Source organism: Myotis nattereri (genome assembly GCF_964212035.1).
Source record: "Myotis nattereri genome assembly, chromosome: X".
Classification (NCBI taxonomy): Eukaryota; Metazoa; Chordata; class Mammalia; order Chiroptera; family Vespertilionidae; genus Myotis; species Myotis nattereri.
Window position 1 is genome coordinate 109,005,324 of NC_138078.1, and position 27,354 is coordinate 109,032,677.

Below are 27,354 nucleotides of genomic sequence, written 5' to 3' on the forward strand. Positions count from 1 at the left end.
TATCTCTGTGGCAGCCAGGGTACACCCCCCCAGCTCTGTTAGAAGCTAAGCTCAGTGTTTATCAGTTTCCTGAGCAGATGCCTCTCTCTCTGTTCATCATTTAAACCAGGGGTGGGGAACCCTTTTCCTGCCAAGGACCATTTGGATATTTATAACATCATTGTAGGGTCATACAAAATTATTGATTTAAAAATTAACCTGCTATGCTTGATCAAATATTTAATTAAATCACCTCTAATGCTTTGGCAGTCCAGACCAAATGGTTTCATGGGCCTTACATGGCCCTGAGGGATGTTCACCACCCCTGATTTAAAGAGAGGTGGTCACCAGGGTTCCTCTTCAACCTGGTTGCCACTGACTCCCAAATCCAGATCTCCAACCCAGACCTCTCCTGTTTTTCCAACCACTTACATCACCTCAAACTCAACACATCCCAAACTGAACTCATCTATACTCATTCTCCCCCCATCTTTATTTCACAGGTAAGTGCATTACATCACAATCTATTAAATCTTCCAAGGTAGAGACCATTGTGTAATTCTTGATTCCTCCCATGTCCATTCATGTCAGTTTTGCTTCCTGTACAGCTCATAAAAGAACCCAAACTCCTACCATTCTCAAACATATATTTTGTGGTGAAGAGAAACAATGAACACCTGAGTAAATATTTAAAAAACATTGTTGGAAAACTAAATCAAGGAAAGGGAGAGTAGACTCTCAGAGTATGTGCAGTTTTTATAGAGAGTTAAGGGAAACTCTGGAAATGTCAGTTGAATGAAATAAAGGGAATAAGCCATGTGTCCGTCTGGGGAAAGAGGGGTCCTGACAGAACAGCAAGTGCAAAGGTCCTGAGGTAGGAGTATACTTGTGCTAGAGAAACAACTAAGGATGCCAGTGTGACTGGAAAAGAGAGGGTAGGGGGAAAGGCAAGAGTGGTAGGGTATCAGGTCAGAGGAGTGGGGGGAAGGTAGGCAGTCATAATATATAGGGCTTTTTAGGTTAGGGTACACTTGTGACTTTTTCTTTGCCTTAGATCAGAGTCTATAGTCTCATCTCCCTCCAAAATTCCTTTAATGGTGTTTAAACCTTAGTCAAAGAGCTCTACAGAGGCTGTTGAATGAAAAAATAAAAAGGTTTCAAATGAAGAATGGACAGAGAACTGTTGGATACTGCAGTTTTTACTCATACATCTATATTAATATGAATCCGATTTTCTTTTGGAAATAATTCATATTATCTGTTTTGTAGAGATTGGACTTTTCAGGAATTGAACCTGATATAAAGCCATTTGAAGAAAAGTGTAATAAACGTTTCCTGGTAAATTGCCATGATTTAACTTTTAATATCTTGGGTCAAGTTGGAGACAATGTAAAAGGACCACCCACAAATGTATGTATGACTTTTCCTTCTACTTCCCCTAAACCAGTGCATTAAGAAAACATCTTAATTTTTTTATAACTGAGAACTAATTTACTGGGTGAAAATTCTATTGCTACATGTTTTGATACATTTGACATGGAAGAATTTTATATATGTCTTTCTTTTGCCAAAATGTGAATATGTCTTCATCTTGAAAGATTTGTGAAAGTTTTACCTATTCAAAAGGCAGATAGAATAGGCTCCTGACATTCAAGAGAGACATATCCCCAGAACCTGGTAAACCTTCAAATTTGTGAATTCTACTAGAAAATATGACTTCTGTGAAATTGGCTCATAGCCATGAGTAATGAACGTGAAAGCCATGCAGGGGTCCAGATGCTATGCAGTCAGCTTCATTCACTGTTCTCAGAGTGAATTAATTTTGTTCTGCACAGAAAATTCTAATTATTAGCTATTAAGGATCATTTGATTTGCTCAGAAATTCTTGAAACTATAAATGTAAAATTGCCAGAGAGTCTGAATTTTATGTTCATCTTGATTTTTTTTTTTTTTGGTTCTAGTTTTGTCTTTGAAAAATATCCACAATGATTTATTCTCTCTTACAATGTAGCTGAAACTCACTAGCAGACTTTCTGTGTGTAAAGGGTTAATCTTTATGCCATCTGGCATGAAATTTCTCTTTGTGACCAGCTCTCAAATGCCATCTGTAGAGAGGAATCATGTTTTCCAAAACTGCTGATGGGGCAACAAAGCTTTTGTCAAGTAATGTGATGTTGACTGTTATTAGCTTTTATTAAATGTAAATCCAGTAAGCTGTAACATAACAAAAGGGAAGATTTATTTCGATTCTATAATATTGGCATTATTTTGGGGCAACTTCAATAAACCTATAGAAAATTAAATTTTATTTGTTAGACAATTGGTGTGCTTTAAATTTGGCTTCCAATTTCTACTCATCAATTAAAAAAATTATAACTTGTGAAATTATTTATACCTGACAAAAGTTAAAATTTGTAGGCCTGTTAGAATGTTCTTTCTTATGTGCAAATGAGCTTTAATGCAATTTTAACTAAATGCTGAACTCAGAAAAAAAGTGTAATCACAGAAACTTGAATAAAAAAAATATTTTGTAATTTGTGTCCCTTCACACACTCCACCTAAAAAAGCCATTTTAGTTTAAAAATGGAATTGTCTTCATTCCCAGGTTGAACCCTTTTTTATCAATCTTGCCTTATTTGATGTGAAGAACAATTGTAAGATTTCAGCTGACTTCCATATAGACTTGAATCCCCCTTCTGTTCGTGAAATGCTGTGGGGCACCTCAACTCAACTAACCAGTGATGGAAATGCAAAAAGCTCTTCACCAGAGTCTTTCATTCATGGAATTGCTGAGTCTCAGCTACGCTATGTAAAGCAGGTAAACCATGATCTTTTAGAATAAGAAACAGATACACCCTCGGGTTATTTCATTGTTTTAGGCCAATGTTATTACGGGCTTTCATCTCTTGTAAGGTCTGTGTATTGGTGTTTTTCTAGTGACTGTAATTGGAGAGAAAAAACCCAGAAACCAGAAAAATAAATATGCTGGTAATACACTTGCGAAGTAACATTTTAATTGGGATCATGATGTGAGTCTCAAAAGTGTTTTGTGACATGGACTGCAGATCACATAGACACACACACACACACACACAGACATGCATGCATGCATGCACACATGAATACCCATGTGCATACTTCTGAGCAAGGCAATAGGTGCCTGCGAGGCTTGTTTCTTTGAAGAAACAGTGACCTTACATTGACCTCCCATCTCTAATTCCTATTTCCATTATGAGTAGATAGTTTTAATGGAGCATAAAGGCTCTTTATACAAGGAGTTCTGGTTGAAAAGCAATGGGAGGGAACTGCTGTGTCACAACTGTAATGCTACTCTCTTCTGTCCTATGTGGTGCAAAGCATCTCCTTTAGAAAGAGCCTAACGATTCCCTGGCATTTTGACCTCTGACCAGAGTGGCAGCTATAAGAGGTTAGGCAGAGCAGAACTGATTGCCTTCTAGACTTTTGCAACTGAAAGGAAACTATAGAGTGAGGCAAATAATTAGAGTAGGAAGAACAAAGCAGCTGTCATTGTAAGGAGATTTATTTTTCCCAAAATAAAACTGATCTTATTTTCTGATTATAAAGATATACATATTATCATATAGAAAATTCAAACAATACAAAAAGTATAAAGAAGAAAGTAAAAATCACCAGCCATAGATGGTAATTATTAACATTTTGGCAAACATTTTTCTAGATAGCTCTGTTGTATGTATGTGTAAACACATACAGTTTGTATAAGACTATACATGTGTATCATATTCATGCTGTTTTATACCTACTGTATTCATTTAACATGGTTATCATTATCAACATTTTTAGATAGTCACATTCTTAAAGGCTAATATGATATTCCATTGATTTAACTAATTAGAATATTTATAATTTTTGGATATAATAAATAGCACTGCATTGAACATCCTTGTGTGTACATGTTAGCTCATTTTTTGAATTATCTCCTTAGAATAAATTTCCAGTTTTGGAGTTTTGAGGGTCAACGATTATGCTCATTGGTACAGACTGCTAAATGGCAGGGGAAGACTTTACATGTGATGTCACTACCCTCTTTAGGCTACAGATCTTTGGTAGCTTTTCCCTGCATTGTCCATTACCCCTAGTTCCCTCATGGCCCCTTTGTTTGTTACTCAGACTATAGTTGTCTCATATGTGTACATTCCACAAAACGGCCTATGCTTCTAAAAGAGAGATTGAGCAGGTTCAGTGGGATACATATTTGAGAACTTGCTATTGAATTGTATGTTTAAAATTTCCCACATGATATCAAATAAGTCCTTTTAAGCCAACGATGTATTTACTGTATTACTTCAATGTACTTAGTTGTATGTTCAATGCAAGAAGTTTAAATTGTGCTTCCAGGTGTCATCCCACTTGTAATCTAAGTCAGGAATACAACCAGCATGTTTTGAATATCTCCTGTGTGCCAGAATTTTCCACTGGTGTCTCATGGAATCATCATATTCTCCTGAAATAGTATAATTATTGCTGTTTTGCAGATGAGGGAACTGCAATTCAGGGAGGTTAAGTAAGCTGTCCACCATTACAGAGTCAGTAGTGTTACCAGCAGGATTTGAATGTAGGCCTGTTTGAAAGACCTCAATCAGCAATGTTAGGCAGGACGCAATTATGTGCTGAGATATACAGAATAATGGTAGTAGAAGAGTTTAGAATGTGAGGAGGGGTCAGTCTTCAGGAGTTCACTTAGAAGAGTCCACAGAAGATGGGGGGCTTGAGAGAGACCTCAAAGGAATAGATGAGAGCTGGGCTGGTGAGAATAATGGGCAGTGGCCTCAAAGGGCTTTATCATTTTGAACCCTCTCTCAGATCAGCTGAAGACACCAGGAAATGGTCATTTACTTCAGAGTTGAACCTTTTATTTGGAAGAAGTCTTTTTCTTAACTTCTTCCCATTTAGGACGAGGAAACAGTACTATGTAAGAGAGACTTAGTGTTAGCCGATCTCAGCTCAACCACTTTCCAGCAATAACAACAATTCAAGCACTTACTATTGCTGATCTATTTCTCTAGGTATTTATCTGTATAAAGCCATTTAATTCTCACAACACCCCAGTAAAGTAGGTAGGTACTGTTACTATCCCCATTTTGTAGATGAGGAAACTGAGCACGGAATAGTCAAGTGGCTTGCCCAAGGTCACAGAGCTAATAAGATGAGGAAATAGGACATGAACCTAGGTCTAGCAGGCTCCCTAAGAAGCCCATAGTTTTATCCCTATACTGTACTGCTTTCATGTCACCCTAGAGAGAAGAAAGCAGTCCAGTTCTCCAGCACTCCCAGGAAGGGCTGATGGTAGACTATTCCCTTCCAGCAAGGCTATTCAAGTAGCAGCATTATCTATGGGGACAGGCGGCTTCCAGGGTTTGGTGGATGTTGGGTGTTTTGGGACCATTCTAGGCTCTCCCCACCTGCTCCTTAGAATCTTTCTCCCCAGTGGCTTCCTGAGGAGCCACGGGGTGATCATAGGAAATGGAGGAAGTTGGCTCCATCCAGTAGTTTTGCTTCCCTGACACCAAACAGCTACTGTGAGCAGTCACTTTACTCTCAGCCTCCTGGCAGTTTTTTCCCAGATACCCTGGTAGAGCTCAATGCTCCATGTCCCCCAAGGTTGAGTTGGGGTTGTGGGGGAGCTGCTGACTCTTGGGGGTTGCCTACCTGTGGCTCTAGGCTCCCTGCTGGAGGGTAGCAGTTGTTGGATTGGTGAAAGAGTACAGAGCTACCCCCCCACTACTGCATGTCTTGCCATGCCTTAGGGGGCTGTGTAAGTGATGGGGATTGGGGGACCTGCCTTATTCTTTTGAGGGAGAGATCATTGAAATGAGTAACAGTTACCCTATGCTGGGGGCAGGGCGGGGGGGGGGGGGCGCGCAGTCTGTACCTCCTTAGTGGGAAAGGAGGGCTGGACCAGAGGCCTTGTCCTAAAGGGCAGACTCCTAGCCTATGTGGGCTTCCTGGACTCTCTCTGGCTATCCTTCTGTGTTTTGGGAATGGCAAGGCTAGAAGCTAATTGGACCAAAGGCAGAACAGCTCCAGAGAGTATCCCCCTGTACTGGAATCCCTGGTCAGTTAAAAAGTGAGCATCTTTGTGCCTCAGCATCCTCATCAACTGGAGGTAACATTAGTACCTGCGTCCCAGGGCTGCTGAGAGGGTCAGGCAAGGCATGCTATCTTGGAGAGCACTCAGCACTGGACCAGGCCCACTGTGTTTGCTCAGTACCATGTGGCTGCTAGTAGGGGCAGCAGTAATAGTGATCACAGATAAACGAGTAAAAGCAGCTTGCTCTTCTTATCAATTGTCAAATCATTTCAGATCATAATACTCCTAACTGGCATCGTCAGTGTGGGGAAATGCTGAGAGTACAGGGAATGGGGAACTAAAGGTACTCAGTGGATGTTAGCTACAACAGTAATCAGTATTACTGTTCTCATCCAGCCTCATTGCATGATACATTGGCTGCAGGGGCCCCGAGGTTGAGAGGCAGTATAGCATGGACTGTATAGTCTGGAAACTCTGGCCACAGTCTTTTTTGCCCATTTACTTGCTGCATAAACCTCAATTTATTAATCTTTAAAATATGTATTATTGCCCAGCCAGCATGGCTCAGTGGTTGAGTGTCGACCTATGAACCAGGAAGTCACAGTTGGATTCCAGGTCAGGGCACATGCCCAGGTTGCAAGCTCTAGCCCCAGTAGGAGATGTGCAGGAGGCAGCCAATCAATGACTCTCATCATTGATGTTTCTCTCTCCCTTCCTCTCTTAAGTCAATAAAATATATTTTAAAAACTATGTACATCATAGTGCCTGCTTTAAAGGTTTTTATGAAGACTGAGATAATGCACGAAAACCATCTAGCACAGTTACATGACAATTGGTATGCATGAAATTACATTTGAGGCAGTCTGCCAGCCGCATCCCACAGTTCGAGCAGCGTGTTCCTGGCAGTAGTAGAAATCCAATTCTGTGACTTGAGTGGCTTTGGGCCACTCTAGTAATAACCAGGTACCAATGTGCATGACTTCATTTAATCCATACGAGTTGTTGATTCAGTAGCTAGTACTATCATCATCCCTATTTCATAGATGAGAAACCTGAGACGTAGAGAGGATCTGACTTGCCTAAACCCCGTAAATGGTGGAGCCAGAATTTGAGCCCAGGAAATTGTGCTTCCGAGCAGTTTTTAACCACATCATTCCATACTTGCTGCTTGGGAATTCAAAACTGTATCAGCCATTAACCTGGGATCCTTACAAGCTTTTGGAGTATGGAAGGAATTACTTAGTGCCTTGCACTCATTTTTCTTTTCTGCTTTGTCTACCTCAGAGGGTTCTATCTGGAACAAATGAGATAATGTGTCTGAAATGCTTTGAAAACTGGAAAGCACTCTCTTAACACAGTTGGTAATACACCAAGTAGAAAAACAAAACTTGGTAGAGTCCCAATGATGGATTTTTCCACTTGTATTCCTTTGTGTGATGCTCCTTTAAACAACAGACATAATCAACTAACAAGCTGTTTGGAAGGCATTATATTTGGAAAGAGCTGAGCTGGACAGGGTATATGGTTGTTCCACATGCATTCAGAGAAAACTTCTGTATATTTGGTTGCATCTACCTTAGTACCCTTAAGTAAAGCGCACAGGAACAAAATGAGGTTTGGATCCTGTGTCCCCTACCTTTACAGTGAAAGCCCCAGAGCTCTTTACCTGTCACAAAGGAATACTTTCTATAAGATGATTTAGTTTTTATGTTATGCAGTTTGAAAACTGTTACACAGACCAATACCGTATTTTCTTCCTCTTAGCTGCAGTCAGTATTACTTGTGACTGAATTACTCTGGAGTCACATGCGGCCACATTTAAAAATGCTTATCCAGCCCTAGCCAGTTTGGCTCAGTGGATAGAGCATTGGCCCAAGGGCTGAAGGGCCGCAGATTTGACTCCTGTCATGAGCAGATACCTTGGTTGTAAGTTGGATCCCTGGCCCTGGTCGGGGCACGTGCCCTGATCGGGGCATGTGTGGGAGGCAACCAATTGATGTGTCTCTCTCACATTGATGTTTCTTTCTTTCTGTCTCTCCCCCTCCTTTCCACTCTCTCTAAAAATCAATGGGAAAAATATCCTTGGGTGAAGATTAACAAAAAATAAAAATACTTATCCAGTTTTATTTGAGAAATGCACAGTATTTTAGCATATGCCGATTAAGCCAAACAATATACATTGTATTAATGAGATCCAACAATGCACCTTGCAAACACAGCTAAACACAAGAAGCTAAGCAGCAAGTGTGACCACCTGCACTTTCAAGACTACTAGATGTGAAATTGGTGACAAAATAGAAAATCCATTTGGAAGGAACATTGGGATCTTGGGAAGGGTTTGAAAGGAACTGTTATCTATTTCCATCATGCCAGACATGAGTCTATGTTGACTACCAACATTCTATGCTAAATGCACTACATGGAATCCTTAATCAACAACTGTATGTATGAGATTACATAAAAACTAATGGATGTCATTTTTTCCGTAGGGAATTTTCTCAGTGACGATTCCACATCCTGAAATTCTTCTAGTTGCGCGAATTGAAAAGGTGCTCCAGGGCAACATTGCGCACTGTGCAGAACCCTACATCAAAAATTCAGACCCAGCAAAGGTATTTATAAAGATCATCTGTGAACATTTCAGCGTAATGTAGAACTTGCCTTTTACTGATATTCTAAATGGGATTGTCAATGACACCCCAAAAACTTACACTCAGCATGCAGTATACTGTGAAATATTGTATACTAGGCTAGGTGACTATGCATGTTAAAGCTTGAACGTGACGTTTTTCCCCTTTCCATTTATGTTCTGTTTACATGACAATCTGATTTCTGCTGGCTTATCAAAATAAGAGCTAAAGGTTTTTCAGCAACATCTGTTCAATGACACTGTATTCTTGGCAATAGCCACTTTTTTTAAAGCCCAGCCCTAGAATATCAGAGGTGGGATGGTAAAGATGATCCGGTTCTGTAGTTCCCAAAAGCCAGTCTGTTCTCAAATTTACTCCTGTATGAAGATGACGTGAGAAAAGAAAAACGAGATAGTGAGTGGTTCATGAAGCTAAATGTATTCAATTCAAAGGGCTGTTCTTTTATTCTGAGATTTTTGCCCTTGCCATTTTGTAATCATTCCTTCTATCCTTCATGAAATGTTGGCGTATTAAATGGTAGGGATTTTTACTGTTTCTTGTATTTAAATGGCAACATTGAAAGTCAGCAATCCATATAATTATCCAAATTTTTGGACCCTGACATATAAACTTAGGGAAATTATTGATTGAATCCTCTGTTCTCATTTTGTAAATGAGAAAACAGGCCCAGAGAGGGAATGTATTTGTGGCACAGTTCATTAGCAGCTCTCCATCTACTGAGTATTTATGAAGAGTCCATCTGTTCTACGTGGCATTTACTTGTGTATTCGAGCAGTGTTTATGAAGTGGAAGATGCTGAGGACACATGTGACTAATTTGTGAAGAAAAAAAGGTCTCGATATAGATAACAGCTTCTAGCATCTCTATCCCTGACGTTAAGTGTGTAGCCAGCATTTCACAGCCCGTTGATATTCTATAGGCCGATAATATCCTTTGTTATCTCCCAGTGCCTCTGCATATAGCGGCTCCTGCCCATGCAAAACTAATTGTATTGACTCTTGGTCACTTGCCTTTTAGCTTGGGAGTAAAAAGGTCAACTATATCCACTTCTTCCAAGAATGTCCAGTGTCTGTCTGCTCTTGTGTGAAAAGAAATACACGTTTTAACTGCTTAAAAATTTCCCAGTGGGAGTCCGGTCCAAAATGTGCCCTACATCTTATTTGTCTGTCTTCAGATATCTTGATGAAGATCTGTCAATGGAAAAACACAAAACCTTTAGGAAATACTGCTTTGGTCTTGGAAAGTGTGTAGCTGATGCATGTTGTCTTTTATTTGTGGCTATTTGAATATATTTTTTTCTAAATTTTGGTATTTTATATTAGATAAATTGGGAACATTATTTTTGGGGGAATCCCTGGTAGTTTGAACAAATATGAGCCTATCTTCTTATTTCTGACCTTAGACGGCCCAGAAGGTGCACAGAACAGCCAAGCAAGTGTGCAGCCGCCTTGGACAATACAGAATGCCCTTTGCCTGGGCTGCCAGGTGTGTACAAATGTAATCCGGACCCTTCTCATCACACTCATATGTGAACTTGGGGGATGTTGTTTTTGCTAGCAGCAGTCAGTAGTTTGTTTCTGACAAACCACTTATAGTTTGCCAGTTATGCTTTGGGGCACCTGGGATGTGTCCTAGTCCCTTTGGGTCCTATAACAAATTACCTGCTTAAACAACAAATGTTTAAGCCAAAGGTTTATGCCTTAAACAACAAACATTTATTTCTCACAATTCTGGAGGCTGGATGTCGTAAGATCAGAATGCCAGCATGGTCAGGTTCTGGTGAGATTCTCTTCCAGGTTAGAGACAGCTGACTGTTTTGTGTCCTCACAGTGCAGAAAGGGAGCAGGCAAGCTCTCTGGTCTGTTCTTACAGGGGCACTAATCCCATTCATGAGGGTTCCACCCTCATGACCTAATCACCCCAAAGATACCACCTCCTAATATAATCATCTTGGGGATTAGATTTCAACATATGAACTTGGGGTGTGTGTGATACAAACATTCAGTCCATAACAGGATATAAGAATTCTTTGTCTTAGAATTTGCTGTACATCAAAGACCCTTTAATTTCTTCATATGTCTCGCTTTTGGGAAATTTTCTTTGGCTTGGATTACTGATCTCACTGACACCACTTAATTATATTGTACTTTAAAGCAGAGCTAATTTTCTTAAGTGATGGAATTTTTTTCCAGAAAACCAGAAATTATTGTAAATGAAGTACAGTATGCGCACTATTTCAGAGTTGACTGGATTTATGCTTTGAAAAACTAGCATAGAATAATTCTGGAAAACATACCAAAAATGAGAAGGCAAAAAATCCAGTTGTTAAGTGCAAGTCTGTAATTAATAGGTTTTATTTGTTTGTTTGTTTGTTTGTTTGTTTTGCTTTCTAATGACTAATTCAGTAAACTCTTTAGAGGTAGTGTGTGTATTTATTTGGAAATGTGTTATCTATATCAGCAGTCGCCAACCAGTGGTCCATGAGGTCCGAAAGGTTGGCGACTGCTGATCTATACCACGTCCTATGGTAGATTTACATACCCCCCCCCAATATTGGAAGTCTGCATACATTGATGACTTAAAATGTGTTTCTTGCTTATGCCACTTTTGAAGTACAGGTTCATTGGCTTGTTTGTGGTACAGCCTGTACAACAACTCACTAGAACTGGGGAAAGGGCACCATGTTCTGAATAATTCAATCAATTATGTTCCATGTGTGCTGGGAGTAGCAAAAGAGTAGGAGACTCTAAGTTAATGAACTCTTCTGTCACTATTTATAATCATTTAGATTTTTGGGAAGGTCCCAAAATGCATTGTATGTTGGTAGATGAAAAGGCACATTGTCCTTGTTTTACAGAATGATTAAAAAATGATATCCAAGGATAGGTGAATGGCAAAGAGTAGGGGAGGATAGTATAGTTAGGCATTATATAAGGTGAAATATGACTTTGTAAACATAAGCATCCTTAGTGATGCCCCAGCCTGAAAAGTCAATTGCTGTTGCTGCTGTTATTATTAATACTTATTGAGTGCTAGCTCTGTATAAGGCAGTGGTCTAAGTGATTAGTTTACATTTTCTTAAGAGGTGGATACTGTTATCCCCTTAGAGATGAGGAAGTTGAGGCACAACAGTAAAACAAAGTTTCTGCTCAAGTTTACACAGAATGTGTGTTAGCAGGGATCGGAACCCATGGCTCCTGACTTCAAAGCCTACTCTAGACCACTGTTGCACACTGCGCCCCCTTCAGGCCATAGCAGTAGCTGCTTCATGCTGTTTTGCCAATAGAAAAATTAATTTTAAACTCTTCAAAGTTAGAAGCTTTGATCCCCAGTTCTGATGAGGAATTATGCTATTTCTCCTTCATAAATTATTTTGGTTGTCATTAGTAGCAGGAACTCACTCTACAGGCTTGGCTGGGGTATTTAAAAGATGTATGATAAGCCTTTGTTTACTGAAAATAAAGGATGTATGCTTAGAAGTAGGAACAGTGGTTAATGCCTATGATCACATCTTCAGAGGCTCCGCCTGGGAAACTATGTTTCTGGCTATAGCTACTCCAGTGTGTTGGATACTTGTACATCAGTTCCCATTTTTTGCAGTAAAATATCTGCTTAAACATGGGATAGGGGTAGGAGAGGAAATAATCAAATTCATATTGGAAATTCTACATATATATTATAAACTCTATATAAATTGATCTTAAAGATCTAGTTTATGTTCCATCAACTTTGAGATATCCTTTACCTTTGGTGAAAATGTACACATTTTATATGTCCAACTTGATGAATTTTCACAAATGTATATAGTCATGTAACTACCACCCCAACTAAAATAGAGAACTTGTCAGTCACTCCAGAAAGTTTCCACACCTTTCTGTCTAATTAGCCATCCCACCCCTACCCAGGCAACCACCAATCTGATTGTCACTATAGATGACTTTGATCTATTCTAGAACTTCATGTAAGTGGAATCATGCAATATGTACCCTTTTATTTTGTTGTTTCTGTTCAGTCTGTTTCTGAAATTCACCCATATTATTGTATGTTTCAATTGTTCATTTTGAGTAATAGTTCATTGTATGAATATACCACAATTTGCTTATCCAGTCACGTTTTTTTCTCTCTTTATTGATTAAGGTATTACATATGTGTCCTTATACCCCCATTGCCCCCCCCCACTCATGCCCTCACCCCCTGTTGTCCGTGTCCATTGGTTAGGCCTATATGCATGCATACAAGCCTTTAGTTGATCTCTCCCCCTTACCCCCACCCCCTCTACCTTCCCTCTGAGGTTTGACGGTCTGATCGATGCTTCTCTGATTAATATCTAGATTGTTTCCAGTTTGGGGCTATAACAAATAAATCTGCTGTGAACATTCATATACTATGTGGAAATAAATATGCTTATATGCTTAGGGGTGGAATTGTAGAATCATAGGGAGGGTGCATGCTTAACTTCCTGAGAAACTGCCAAACTATTTTCCAAACTAGTTTCACAATTTTATACTACTAGCTCTAATTTTGTTATTTATCAATCCTGTAAAAAAAATTAAAAACCCTTTTTGTTGCTATTTAGACCTATTTTCAAAGATGCTCAAGGCTCTCTGGACCTGGATGGGAAATTTTCTCCTTTGTATAAACAAGACAGTAGTAAGCTTTCAAATGAAGACATTCTCAAGTTGCTCTCAGAGTACAAGAAGTAAGTGTGTGGAATTACTGCAGTAAATCAATATAATAGAATTTTAATTTCTTAAAATGATGAATGTGAGTCACATACAGGATGGGGCAAAAGTAGGTTTATAGTTGTTTGCATGGAAAATAATACAATAATAAATAGTAAAAGAATAATCTGTTTTGTGTACTCAGCAATTATAAACCTACTTTTGCCCCACCCTCTAAGGGAGAAACTGAATGCTTCAAAATTTTAAGTTTGGATGCATGGTAAACCAGTCCATTTAGTAATCATAATTTTTAAGTATAAAATATTCTTATTTTACACCTAGGCCAGAGAAGACCAAATTGCAGATTATTCCTGGGCAGCTAAACATCACAGTAGAATGTGTTCCTGTGGATTTATCAAGTAAGAACTCATGTATTGCAAATAAACCTTAATGAATATGTTTGAATCTTAGATTTTTACCTTTTCTATATTTTTCTTGAGGTTTACATGGTTTATTTGTTTCCTGGGGCTGCTGTAAGAAAGTATTACAAACTGGGTGGCTTAAGATGACAGAAATTTTTTTCTCATGGTTCTGGAGGCTAGAAGTCAAAATCAAGGTGTCAGCAGGTCTGTGCTCCCACTGAATGCTCTCACTGATGCTCTAAGGAAGAATCATTCCTTGCCTCTTCCAAGCTTCTACTGGCTCCGGGCAATCCTTGGCAGCCTCAGCTTGTAGCTGCATCACTTCTTTCTCTACCTCTACAATCATATGGCCATCTTCCCTCTTTTAAGCACACCAGTCGTTAGATTTAGGGCCCACCCTAATCTAGTATGACCTCATCTTAATTAATTACATCTTGCAAAGACCTTATTTACAAAGAAGGTTGCATTCTGAGATTCTGGTGGACATGATTTTGGGGGGAGGGTGGGACACTAATTCAACCCCGTACACATGGTGAATAGTTACAGAAAGTTGATTGTATAAGATACTATTTCATATATAATATATGCTGTTGTGAGTGTGCCCCAGTCACTTTCTGCTGCCTTTTGCCAAGGAAAACTTTCATCAACTAAGGGATCAAAAGGAGATGTTCTTTTCTTCTCTACAGATAGGAGTCTAAAATCTCAGGAGAAAATGAACAGAAGACACAAAAGACACTTTGCAGGAAATAAAATTAAGTGGCTAGTAAATATTTGAAAATGTTCAATCTTAATAATAATGCCGCTAATGCAAATTAAAACAGCTTTTGCTCCTCTATCAAACTTACAAAAAATGTTTAAAGTGCAGCCGTCTGATTCTGGCTTAGTTTTGGCCAAACACCATCACCTATCATGAGTAGGAGCACAATTTGGCAATAGATACCCATAGAAGTCCATAACTAAGGAATTCTAAGTGAGATTCTATCTATCCATTTACTCACTTAATAAGGATTTATTCAGTAAACATTTATTGAATGCCTACTAGGTGCTTTAAAATTATGGAGATTAAAGTCTAGAAGGAGTGACAAACAATTCATAGGAAAACAAATAAGTGACTAATTTCAGTCTGTGATTGGGATGGGCTGCTTTAAAAAGGATGGCCAAAGAAGGCCTATCATGTGGCCCAACCAGCATGCAGTGGTCCCCACTGTGGGCATTGCATATGAAAAGACCTTGCAGTGGGAAAAAGCTTGGTTTATATGAACAGAAAGGAAGCCAGTGTGGTTCTAGTGTGGCGTGTAATGGGAACAAGGGGGACATAAGATGAAATAGGAGGAGTGAAAAGCGTCACATCATGCTGGGAATTGTATAGACCATGATAACTTCTTAAAAGATTGGATTTTAGCCCTAGCCATTTTGGCTCAGTGGATAGAGTGTCAGCCTACGAACTGAAGGGTCCCAGGTTGGATTCTGGTCAAGGGCATGTGCCTCCATTGCAGGCTGATCCCAGTGCCCCGACCAAGGCCACATGTGGGAAGCAACCAATTGATGTGTCTCTCTCACATTGATGTTTCTCTCTCCCTGTCTCTCCCCCTCCCTTCCACTCTCTATAAAAATCAATGGAAAAGTGTCCTCGGGTAAGGATTAACAAACACACACAAAAAGATTGGATTTTATTCCAAGTGCAATGAAAAGTCATGAAAGGATTGTAAGTAGGGGAGTAGCAATTTACATTTTAAAACATCTAAGAGTACAGTGGTTTATTTTTCCTATAGAAGTAATATAAAATGCAGGTAGTTTCTGCATAAAGATTTTCTTTGCAGCATTGTTTATATTGGGAGAAAATTGGAAACAACCAGAGTCCAACACTGCCAGATAGGGTAAGGCAATTATTGGTACTACGATGTCATGAAACTTTATGCAACCATGAAAAATGATGTTTATAAAGAGTTTGTGAAGTAAGACATAGATAAAATGCCCCCAAAAGAGGATAAAGTTCTTCATATATAGTAAAGTTTCTGTATTATTATTATTATTATTATTATTATTATTATTATATAAAACATGCATAGAAAGAAGACTAGAAGAAAATATGCCAAAATATTAACAGTAGTTATCTCTGGGTAGTGGAATGATCACTTGTGTCTGTGTACCTTTACTCCAGATATTTCATTATAAGTATTGCTATAATAATCAGAGAAAACCAACACCCGCCCCCCCCCAAATACTGTGTCCCCAGGTCTGACTCTCGCTGGATCTTCCTTCTCCATCAATATGAGTTTGCAGTAAGGACAAGCAGTCATAGAGCCCTTAAATATATCAATAACCTTTAGTACAGTGGCTACTTCAATACTAGTAAACTCTGCTGCTACACTTTTCATGCTCAGGAGTATTGCATTTATTTTTGGTAACACATCATAAAATCTGTAGTTTCAAAAGGCTTCCATTATTTCTTAGGTGAAAATTTGCACCTGCACCAAGTTAACTTTTTAAAAGTGCCTGGCCATGAGCTAATTGGAGGCATAAATTTACTGTTATTTCCCTGATACCAATAAAAATATGCAGTGAAAGCGAAATTGAAGCCCCAGGAGGAAAAGTGTAATGGATTTCTTTGTAGAGATTAAATTTGTCAAAATTATGATGTGTTATATTTGGCAAATCAGTCTACTGTACATTGAGAATGAAATAGCAATCCATGTCTAGCTTGAAGGGTTCCACTGAAACCATCATCAGGCTACTCCAGCTTTTATTTTGGGATTCTTAAAGTGGTTGTATGACTTTTTGTCACTCACTGAGAAATCTGTTTTTGAAATCACTCTTTGAGCCCTGGCCGGTGTGGCTCAGCTGGTTGAGTGTTATCCCATGTACCGAAGGTCACTGGTTTGATTCCCGGTCAGGACACATACCCAGGTTTCGGGATTGATCCCTGAAACATATAAGTGTATAGAGGAGGCAACCAATTGATGTTTCTCTCTCACATCCATGTTTCTTTCTCTTTCTCCCCCCTCCCTCCTTCTCTCTCTAAAATAAATTAAAAAATTCTTTGTAATACTTTAAGCAATAAAACAAAATTTTAAAAAAATGAAAAAAAATAATATTACAAAGTTAAAAAAATCACTTTGTGAACACAATCAATGTATATTTTTATAAATGGAGGAATGTGTCAATGATTTTTAAATTGTATTGTCTTTACCTGTTTATTTCTTTTTGGCTATAGATTGTATTACTTCTTCATATGTGCCCCTGAAGCCTTTCGAAAAAAATTGTCAAAATATTACTGTGGAGGTTGAAGAGTTTGTTCCAGAAATGACAAAATATTGTTATCCATTTACCATTTACAAAAACCATCTGTATGTATATCCCTTGCAGTTAAAATACGATAGCCAGAAAACATTTGCCAAGGTAAACAGTGCAAACTATACATTTTGGGGTATAAAATGTTATTTATAATCTTCTCATTCTGTGACTCATTTGGAGTGATTAATCATTTTAGGCAAGGAACATTGCGGTCTGCGTGGAATTCCGGGATTCAGATGAAAGTGATGCCAAAGCTCTAAAGGTTTGTTTATGATACTGACGAGCACTTTCGGTAGAGATAGAGATTTTGATGCTTGGTAGTTCCATACGCTGTTTAGTTTGTTTCAATGTCAAAAAGAAAGTGTACTGAATTGATAAATATAATACTGTCTTTTCTACTGTTACATATGAACCATAAGCATTAGTTAAACTTTAAGAAATAACAAAATGAGGTGGGAGCTTTAAAAATGGGTAAGCTTCATATACCAGATTTTTGCCTTTGCTCTACTTTGATTTTCGCGTTCTCTGATGCCCAAGAACAAGGTCATTTTCTCCTTTGACCAGATAGTTATAATGGTACTATCAGGGGAATATAAACTCCTTTGGTTTTGAAACCTGACCGGGCTTTGAGCTGACAGAAGCACAGCATGACTGCTTTGATCTGAGATAGACATCCACTCTGTGACTGGCCAAATGGTGCCTCCAAACTTGGATTAGTGATCTATGAAAAGCAGCATCTCAGTATTATCTGATACGGCAATCCTTAAGGACCTGTGACTTCACAGTGCTCTTAGATTTTCACTCTTTATAGCTGGTTTTCACTTTTTGCTCTTTAGCCCATTAATCAGAGGCCTGAAAGAAAAGGTGGAACATTTACTCATCGCAAAGTGTTTATCTAGCTCTCCATTTCTCTCGCTTGAGCCTCAATCAGACAGATGGATGGCTAGTCGTCCACTCAAACCACCTAGGGAAAGAGGCTGGAATGCCCCCTAACTAAATCGTTGAGTGTTTTATAGCCCCCACCTTTGAAAACAGATTTATTTTTCATAGAAAAGCCTAAGTTAAATTAATGCTGGCTCAAATCAAGCCTGTTTATTCTGGTTCTTCCTTCAATGGAGATGAGAAAAACTGCTCCTTTCCCCCCCATGCAATCTCTTTTTGTGTACTTAAAGATTCTTAGGTTACCTCTCAGCAGTTCCTGCAAATTGCCTTCATAACCATATTTAAGGAGAGCTGGCTCTGTACTCACATAGTCTCAATTTCATTTCTTAGCCAGCCTAAAGGCTGGCTCTGAAGTAACAGAGGCAATTAATACCTTGGCATGCTGACTCCATATTCATCCTTGAGCTTATTAGGCCTATGGAAGTGAAAAACTCACACTAGAAATGAAATCGGATCTTTCCATGGAACCATAGAAAGCCTTACATGTATTTTATTGGTATAACACCATGGTCGGCAAACTGCGGGTCGCGAGCCACATGCGGCTCTTTGGCCCCTTGAGTGTGGCTCTTCCTAAGCCTTAGGAGTACCCTAATTAAGTTAATAACAATGTACCTACCTATATAGTTTAAGTTTAAAAAATTTGGCTCTCAAAAGAAATTTCAATCTTTGTACTGTTGATATTTGGCTCTGTTGACTGATTTTGCCGACCACTGGTATAACAGAAAGTCAGTGACTTTTAAAATGTGGCTCGTAAAGTTATAGAACAGTAAGTTGTCTGTAGCTTAATTTTTAATTCCTTTAGGTTAGGAATGTGTCTGCTGGTTTTATTTTTTTAATATATTTTTGATGATTTTAGAGAGAGGAAAGGAGAAAAATAGAGAGATAGAAACCTCAGGGAGAGAGAATCATTTATCGGCTGCCTCCTGCACGCTCCCCATTGGGGATCGAGCCCACAACCTGGGCATGTGCCCTGACCGGGAATCGAACCATGACTTCCTGGCTCATGGTCCAAGGCTCAACCACTGAGTCACACGGGCCAGGCTGTTTGTTTGTTTGTTTGTTTGTTTTTAACTCTTCACGTTGCCCACTGCACAACAAGCATTCAACAAATGTTAGTGACTGGCTGAGTGGGAACTTCTCATGTCAAGAAATGCAAAAAGCATGAGAGAAGTTTTCCAGGATAGGATTGAGAGTGTTTTCCTCCCAGATGAGTAGCTGTGTTCAACTTCTTACTGGCAACGAGTTCGGAATTGCATTTCTTTGATGGCCAGAAATTCAGAAGCATTTATGTAGCCAAGTTAGGTGAAGTCCTGGGTGAAGTCTGGAGTGACTGTAAATGACTCGGAATTTATAAGCCCATGGTGAGAGCCCAGTGGGCTTGGCTGTGGCCTTGTGCTCACAGATGCTTCTAACTGTATGTGGTTCCATAGCATCACGTTTGAAGACCTGCATTGAGAGTGGTGACTGTTTCTTCTTTTGCAGTGTATTTATGGAAAACCTGCAGGATCTGTTTTTACCACAAATGCTTACGCTGTTGTTTCACATCACAACCAAAATCCAGAGTTCTATGATGAGGTAAAATTTCATTATTTTGATGTTTATAAAACACAGTGGTTACTCTTCTTTTTTTTTTTTTAAATATATTTTGTTGATTTTTTACAGAGAGGAAGGGAGAGAGATAGAGAGTTAGAAACATAGATGAGAGAGAAACATCGATCAGCTGCCTCCTGCACATCTCCTACTGGGGATGTGCCCGCAACCCAGGTACATGCCTTTGACCGGAATCGAACCTGGGACCTTTCAGTCCGCAAGCCGACGCTCTATCCACTGAGCCAAACCGGTTTCGGCTTCTTTTTCTCTTTCAGTTCTTTTCATCATGTTATCTGTACTTTTAATCCCTTGAATGTTTCATCCCTTGAAAATGAAAAATGTTACATCAAAACAAAGGACCACTGTCTGCTTGGTGCCCTTTGATAACAGGGGAAGATTTGCCCACAAATTGAAGGGCTCTGGCGTGACGTAACAATGTAGGGAACAAACACCAGACTGGGACTAGGTTTCTAGCCCTAGCTTTGACATCAACTGGCTCTGTGACTTGAGCAAGTCACTTCCCATTTCTGAGTCTCCATTTCCCCTTAACTTTAAAATAAGAAATTCAGAAGAGGTTCTTTTGAGGCCGTTCTAGCTTTCTCTTCCTGTTCTGCATAGGAGGGTGCAGCCTCTCTGTAAATGAAATGCTTTGAGAGACAGAAGTATGGCTGGGCCACCAGAATCCCACTGGCTGTACCACATGCTTCTGCAGTGCTGAGTGGCATGGTCTCCCTGTCACTGCACTCCCTTCTGCAGACCCTGTCTCTGCCTCTCTTTCTTCCCATGTCTCTGTCTCTATGACTGTGTATTCCCCACTGGCTCTCTTCGTGTCTCTGTCACAGCCTCGTCTAGTCTGTATGTATCTGGCTTATCCACATCTACAGACTGCTTTTTTTTTCTTCTTTAAAAGACTGTATTGTTGAAAGTATTATATAGGTCCTTCTTTTTCTCCCATTAACCTCTTCAGCCCACTCTTGTCTCCCCCTCACCCTATTGTCTGTGTCCATATGCCACCCCTGACCTTCACCACCCCCCACCCCGCTCCGGCTCTCACCACCACCACCACCCCTGCTTTGCCCCCAGCCCTCAACGCCCCCTCTCGCCCCCAGCCCTCACCACCCCATTGTCTGTGTCCACAGGTTATTTGTATATGCATACAAGTTCATTGGTTGATCTCTTTCCACCCACCCTCCCCTGCCTTCCTACATGTCTGTCTCCATGGCACCTGGATGTAAATCCCAGGCCAGAAGCTCTGCTGTTTCTGCTTCTCAGGCCTCATATCTCCATTCCTGGATTTGTGTGAAACCATCCTCCCTGCTGTCACGATGTCCCCAGGTCTGCTTGTTGTCACATGGAGGCCTTGTGCCCCAGTCTTGGACCCCACTCATCCCTTTCTCCATCCAGTGCCCCTAGTCTTATGGGGGATGGGGAGAAGGATAGTGGCCTTTCATTCTTCAATTCAGGGAAGGAGTATGGCCATATTTATGTACAGCAGAGCATGAGGTAACCAGATGGTTGGGATGATGCAAATAGGCACATTCTGTGGAGAAATATACCTACAACAGAAATTAGTTATAACACCGGAACCATGCCTTGTGTGAATGATAATTAGGCCAGATGTCCCTCACCGAGCTGTTGAACATGCCCCCTCTATAGTCAACGCCAGTCACTACAGAAAACTTGATAATGTAGAAAGCAATCCATATTATCTTTAGCCAGAACTAAACAGGCTTTATAATTATTCACTATAGATTTACCAAGAGAAAAAGAGAGAGAGATCAGGGGAGAGGGAGAGAGAAGCGGGAAGAGGGAGAGAGTGAGAGGAAGAGTGTTTGCATGCATTTCTGTGTAGGTACATGCATGTGTGTTAAGTCAATGAAATTTATAGTTTGTCTCACATACTTTCAAGAGCATTACCAACATGGGATTAAATTTATGTCAGCCATGACAAATTTTACTTCTTTATTCATGGATCAAGTTGTATTTTTCTTCTATAGAAATTTATACGAACTATAATTTGTATATACATAATACCAAAGTGACTTTTTATACATTTAATAGCAAAGCTTAATTTTTTTGTGTGCAACAACTTAGAATAAGGTAGCTTTTCAAATGTAGTGCCATTTATGTATTTACTTATACATGTATTTATTTATTTATTTATTTATTTTTAAGTCCTCATCCAAAGATATTTTTCCTATTGATTTTCAGAGAGAATGGAAAGGAGGGTGGAGCGAGTTGGCGGAGGGAGAGAGAGACATCGATGTGAGAAGAAATACATCTATTGGTTGCCTCTTGCACATGCTCTGACTGGGGAGGGGGATAGAACCTGCATGTATGTGCAATTGACAGGGAATCAAACCTGTGACCCTTTGGTGAGCAGGCTGATGCTCTAACCACTGAGAAACATGGGTCAGGGCATCAAATTCAGTGCCTATTTTAGATTGATTGTATTTGCTGACTTAGGTTGAGTAATATAGCATCCCTGGGCTATGAAGATGTGGTTTTGATCCATTGTTTTAGAAAATCCTGCTGCAAAGTGGAATCCAGGAGAATCCACTGGACTTCCGTCAAAATGTCAGCCCTCACAACCCAGGAGAATATTGTCTTCAAACTGAAACTGACCAGAAAATCATTTGGAATACACTTAAATGATATCTATTTGACCACTTGACCTGTCATTTAGAAAAGTTTGACATTTGAAAAGTATGATGGAACAACTCAAGGACTGACAGTCCAGCTTGACAATTAAAACAAAATTCTACATGTAATTTTGTCATTTCAGATTAAAATCGAGCTTCCTATTCACCTGCATCAAAAACATCATTTGCTTTTCACTTTTTATCATGTAAGTTGTGAAATTAACACGAAGGGAACAACCAAAAAGCAAGACACAGTTGAAACTCCAGGTACGTGTGTACTTTCAATGTGTCTCTTAGGCTGTTTGAGATGGAATTGTCCAGATCACAACCTCCTTTCATAAAGCTACAGACCACTTCTTTTCCTCACCCAAAAGTCCCATTTCTGAGTTAAAATTTTAATTGGTAGAAGATGAATTATATGTTCACTTTATCATGATTTCTACCAAATGTCCAAATGCTTGCCAGTGTGCTTGGACTACCATAAGCAATGTAAGTAATATTGCCCTTCTCAGAGAGAAACACATATTGCTATGCAGTATTTGTAGTATCTCTTTTATGTAGAATAGCCGAGTAACCAAAATTTTCCAGTTCTGCTCACTGAGGAAAAGGGAAGTAGAGTTAGGGGCATTTTGGGGCCTGAGGTGCCGGAAGCCGGTCCATCCTTGCTGCTTGACACAGTCGCTGCAGGAAAGAAACATCTGCACAGCATATGTTTCAAGGGACCTGGCGTATATAACATACTGTTCTTAATATGTTTGCTCCCCTTAGCGCTGTGTGTTTTAACCAAGGTCACCTCTCCGAGAAAGGTTGTTTCCCCAGGTAGGAATTTTTCCCTGAAGTCAGGGAGGGGATGCCTCTCCTAGAAAGGTTGTTTCCCCAGGTAGGAATTTTTCCCTGAAGTCAGGGAGGGGATGAAACTCCTTAACTAAGTGCCAGGCGGGTAGTTAATCACTTTAACTACAAACAATCATGCTTAAGCTACATAATCTTTACTCCCTGGAATGGAGATAAGAAACGCCCTAACCTTTGTAATAGAAATTGACAGGATTAAAATCAACTGGTATAAATATGGATGTAACAAAACAATAAACAGCAGAACCTCTCTGGAGATCGGGACCAGAACTTGGCTGGAGATCCTGGCTAGGCTGCTGATCAACTGAACACTGTCTCCGTGTCATTCCTTCTTCGCCGACTCCGTCTACGCCTTTGGGAACCCCTGGACCTGCTGGGGTTGGACCCCGGCACTGAGGGAGATTGAGGGCTAATTGATAGAACAGATTTGGTGAATTTGAGTAAGTTTGAGTAGTAAAGCCCCCAGTTCTGGTCCCATTCAGCAAGGCTTTAGATAAACCAATGGGAAGCATCCTTGGGAGAACAAAGAAGTTTCTACTATATAAATGTCAGCATGCCTCATGATTTGGGTTCAAACTAGCCTGGATTAATCTTAAATTCATTCATTTAGTCATTCATTCAGCAAATATGTCTGGGTATTTTTTATGTGTAAGATGTTGTAGTAGGCACTGTGGGTAATACAGTGGAGAGTCAAAGGTAGATCTCATCTAAAGTGAGCATATAATCTTTTTAAAATATATTTTTATTGATTTCAAAGAGGAAGGGAGAGGGAGAGAGAGATAGAAACATCAGTGATGAGAGAGAATCACTGATTGGCTGCCTCCTGCAAGTCCACACTGGGGATTGAGCCCGCAACCTGGGCATGTGCCCTGACCAGGAATCGAACCCTGACCTCCTGGCTCATAGGTTGACACTCAACCACTGAGCCGTGCTGGCTGGGCAAGCATATGATCTTGTAGGGGACATTAGACCTATGTAGACAACTGTGATATAAGATAGAAAGTAGTAGTTACCAGTGGTGCTGTGTGATCTCAGAGAAGAGTGAGTTATTACTTCAGCTAGTGGAGGGACACATGGCTGGGAGTTAGGGAGGGCTTCCAGGAGGCAATGGTGTTTGGGTGAAGCCTTAGGGGCAGGGTAGACTTTGATAATGCAATGATGACGTGAAGGTGGAGGATTCCAGAATAAAGCACCAGCTTATACAGAGGCAGAGTATTGAGGAAAATGGACAGAGAACCACAAGGAGTTCAATACAAACAAAGCACAGGGTACTGGGAGAGGAATCATTGGATGTCAGTTGAAAAGGGGGCATCAGATTGTGGAAAGCCCTGAATGCCAGGCTGTGGATTTGATTTTATTCTGTCACCAATATGAAAATATTAAAGCATTATAGATATCAGTGAGGGCTGCTTTGCAAGAAATCCAGCAGGTAGCAATATAATGGGCAAGGTGAGAAGGAACACCAGCTAGAGGGTATTTCAAGAGCCCAGGAAAGAAAGAGGGCATACTGCGGCAGTAGCAGAGGGATGGAGAAAATGAGAATTACAGAATAAGAATATATTGGACCTAGCAAATGAGTGGCTACTGGAGAGGTGACTCAGAGTTAGCACTGCAGTTTCTGGAAAGAAGATACAGTTGACAACATAGGTTTGCATTATACGGGTCCACTTGTACATACTGGATTTTTTTTTTTCACTTGACCCGCACAGTTCAAAACTGCGTTGTTCAAAGGAAGGCAATTGGGAATTATGTGCGTGGAGGATTGATTTAAGCTGTATGCAGATTTCGACTGTGTGGGGGTTGGTGCCAACTGAATTGCCAAGTAACAGAATTGTAGATGGGAATGATGGTTTGGACCAATGTTGAGTTTGACATCTGAGTGATGTCTGGCAGGTGGCAGGACTGAATATTAGGAAGTTTCCTTTGTGGATGGTGTGGTCTTGTTCTGTATCCCCATGGAAATTGCAATTTGTTCAGGGCAGGAACCTTGAGGTTTGAGAAGAAATCTGGCAGAACAATGCGAACCCATCCATGACGGTATACCTCCTGCAAGACAAATTATTATTTCCTTCTCCAAATCCTAGACAGAAGTGGGTAAGAGGCTCAGTGGAGCATGTGACAGATATTTTATGTGCCACTCAACACTTTTAACTGTCCATCCTTTAAGTGGCTTCACACCTTAGAGCCAGATGGCGTGTGCTTAACATTGAACCGTTACAGCTTCCAGGTGCTCTGTATGAGTTTTAACTGAGAGACACACCTGGCTGTGCTGTGAAGAAATCACAGTGGGAAAATGTTGCCTAAGCAATTCCATAGAGACAGAAAGTAAATTAATGGTTGTCAGGGCCTGGGGGAAGGGGAAATGGGGAGTGACTTCTAAGGGATATGGAGTCTCTTTTGGGGTGATGAATAAAATCTGGAATTAGATAGTGACAATGGATGCACAACTTTGTGAATATAAAAACCATGGAGTTGTATTTTGAACAGATGAATTGTGTGGTATCTAAATTATATCTCAATAAAAATTTCTGTGAGTATGAAATATTGCCTAAGAACAAGAAATATAGTTTCCTATTTTCTGAGCTGGAAACCTTTTGTCATTTGTCTAATTTCAGTTTAATTACTTTGACAGAGTCCTTATGAATGTTTTTTCTGTTCATGTTACTTTCCGGTGCCTGTTATAAAAGAAGAGTTCTGGGTAAACCATTTCTGAAATTGTACTAGTAAAGATGCCCTTCAGATGTGTTTCAGAGTCTGAGAAAACCATTTAGTCTACTTAGAGAAAACAACATATTTGTCTTCTTTTAAGAATTAAAGCATTTGCCAAATTAAACACGTGAACGAAAATATTCTAACCATATTTGTGTTGACTTCTGTGTTCACAGTATAAAAACACACATACACACACACTCACGCAAAGAATTTTAAAGAATCAGAAAGCAACGGCTTTATAAAGTGCTCTCCAGCCAACACCCCCTTTCAAATGCCAAAACTGTCCAGAGCAAGCTTTTTACGGCTGAGTTATAAACACTTGAAACCCAGAGTAATCTCTATAATTGAAATACTGACACAGATGGTTCTGGCTTTTTTAGCTAGAACATGATGAGTTTTCTAATACAAAGCCAAGAGGCTCTTCTGGATAGAACTGTTAAGAAACCTAGAGACTGGGTGAAATCTCTCAGTGGATTCAAGTTGTAAACACTATGCCCTAACTATATTCTTCTACTATACCTCTTTCTTCTGTAATCAGGGAAGCTGCCCAACCAGTTACTGCCTTGTGAAAATATGGATTGCAACCTGGACTTGCAACCTTAATTTTTCATAGTCCCTTGCCCCAGGGTTGCTATAAGAAATTTTGGACCCTGGTGATGGCTGTCCGAGATAGACTCAAATAGGGGACTGCACTCTTAGTAAAAATAGGTGAGAGATATCTGGATCTTTAGAAAGTAAGTCTACCCAAAATGATCCCCAAGTGTAGATAATGATATCGATATACTTTTCACGTTTTAAAGTATTTTCATACTTTCAAGTATTTTATCTCATTTTGGTCTCTCTATAACTCTGTTAGATGGAAAGATTGCAGTTGTTATTTCCATTTTTATAGTCAAGGGAATAAAGTAAGTAACTTGTTAGTGGCCATGCTGGGGTTAGGAAGAGACCCAAACTCATTGTTCCTTCCCCAGTACTCAGATGCCCAACACCTGGACTCCGTCGTGCAGACCTCGGGAAACATCACCACTCTGTCCTGCTCCTCAGCAGCCAGACATTTGTGTAGCTAATTGCATTTGTGTTTTCATTTCTCATGGTTGATCATTGTCTTGGCAGTTGGCTTTGCCTGGGTACCTTTGCTGAAGGATGGTAGAATCATCACATTTGAGCAGCAGCTGCCAGTTTCCGCCAATCTTCCCCCAGGCTACTTGAACCTGAACGATGCAGAATCAAGAAGGGTAGGAAAACATCTGCATTTGTTGAAGTAATCATGATGAAATGTTGAAAAAGCAGAATTCTGTTGGCCTAGTTAATAGTTTGGTCTAGTGTAGTTTTAGGACTGCTGCTGGTTCGCAACAAAGATATGTATGGAAAATGAATAATTAGAAACTTTTAGAATAGTCTGAAAAAGTAACCTCATGTCTGTTTGTTCTAATAATCTTAAAAATGGTTTCGGGTTTTGTGCATCATTTAAAAAAATTCATTTATTTCGTAATTCATTTTTATTGTAATTTATAAAAGTATCCTGCAAAGGATTGGAAA

At 39.8% G+C, this 27,354-nt stretch overlaps 1 protein-coding gene across 1 annotated transcript in view; it reads left to right on the forward strand.

Annotated features, from left to right (window-relative positions):
- The window catches only part of DOCK11 (dedicator of cytokinesis 11), a 192,502-nt gene that overhangs the window by 73,342 nt on the left and 91,806 nt on the right, over positions 1-27,354 (forward strand). Inside the window, exons 11-21 of the mRNA XM_081081274.1 lie at positions 1,249-1,389; positions 2,585-2,797; positions 8,539-8,661; positions 10,103-10,185; positions 13,277-13,399; positions 13,704-13,780; positions 16,998-17,182; positions 17,274-17,339; positions 19,502-19,594; positions 22,395-22,518; positions 26,929-27,050. Of these exons, the coding sequence (XP_080937400.1) occupies positions 1,249-1,389; positions 2,585-2,797; positions 8,539-8,661; positions 10,103-10,185; positions 13,277-13,399; positions 13,704-13,780; positions 16,998-17,182; positions 17,274-17,339; positions 19,502-19,594; positions 22,395-22,518; positions 26,929-27,050 (1,350 nt within the window). The remainder of the gene's footprint in view (positions 1-1,248; positions 1,390-2,584; positions 2,798-8,538; positions 8,662-10,102; positions 10,186-13,276; positions 13,400-13,703; positions 13,781-16,997; positions 17,183-17,273; positions 17,340-19,501; positions 19,595-22,394; positions 22,519-26,928; positions 27,051-27,354) is intronic.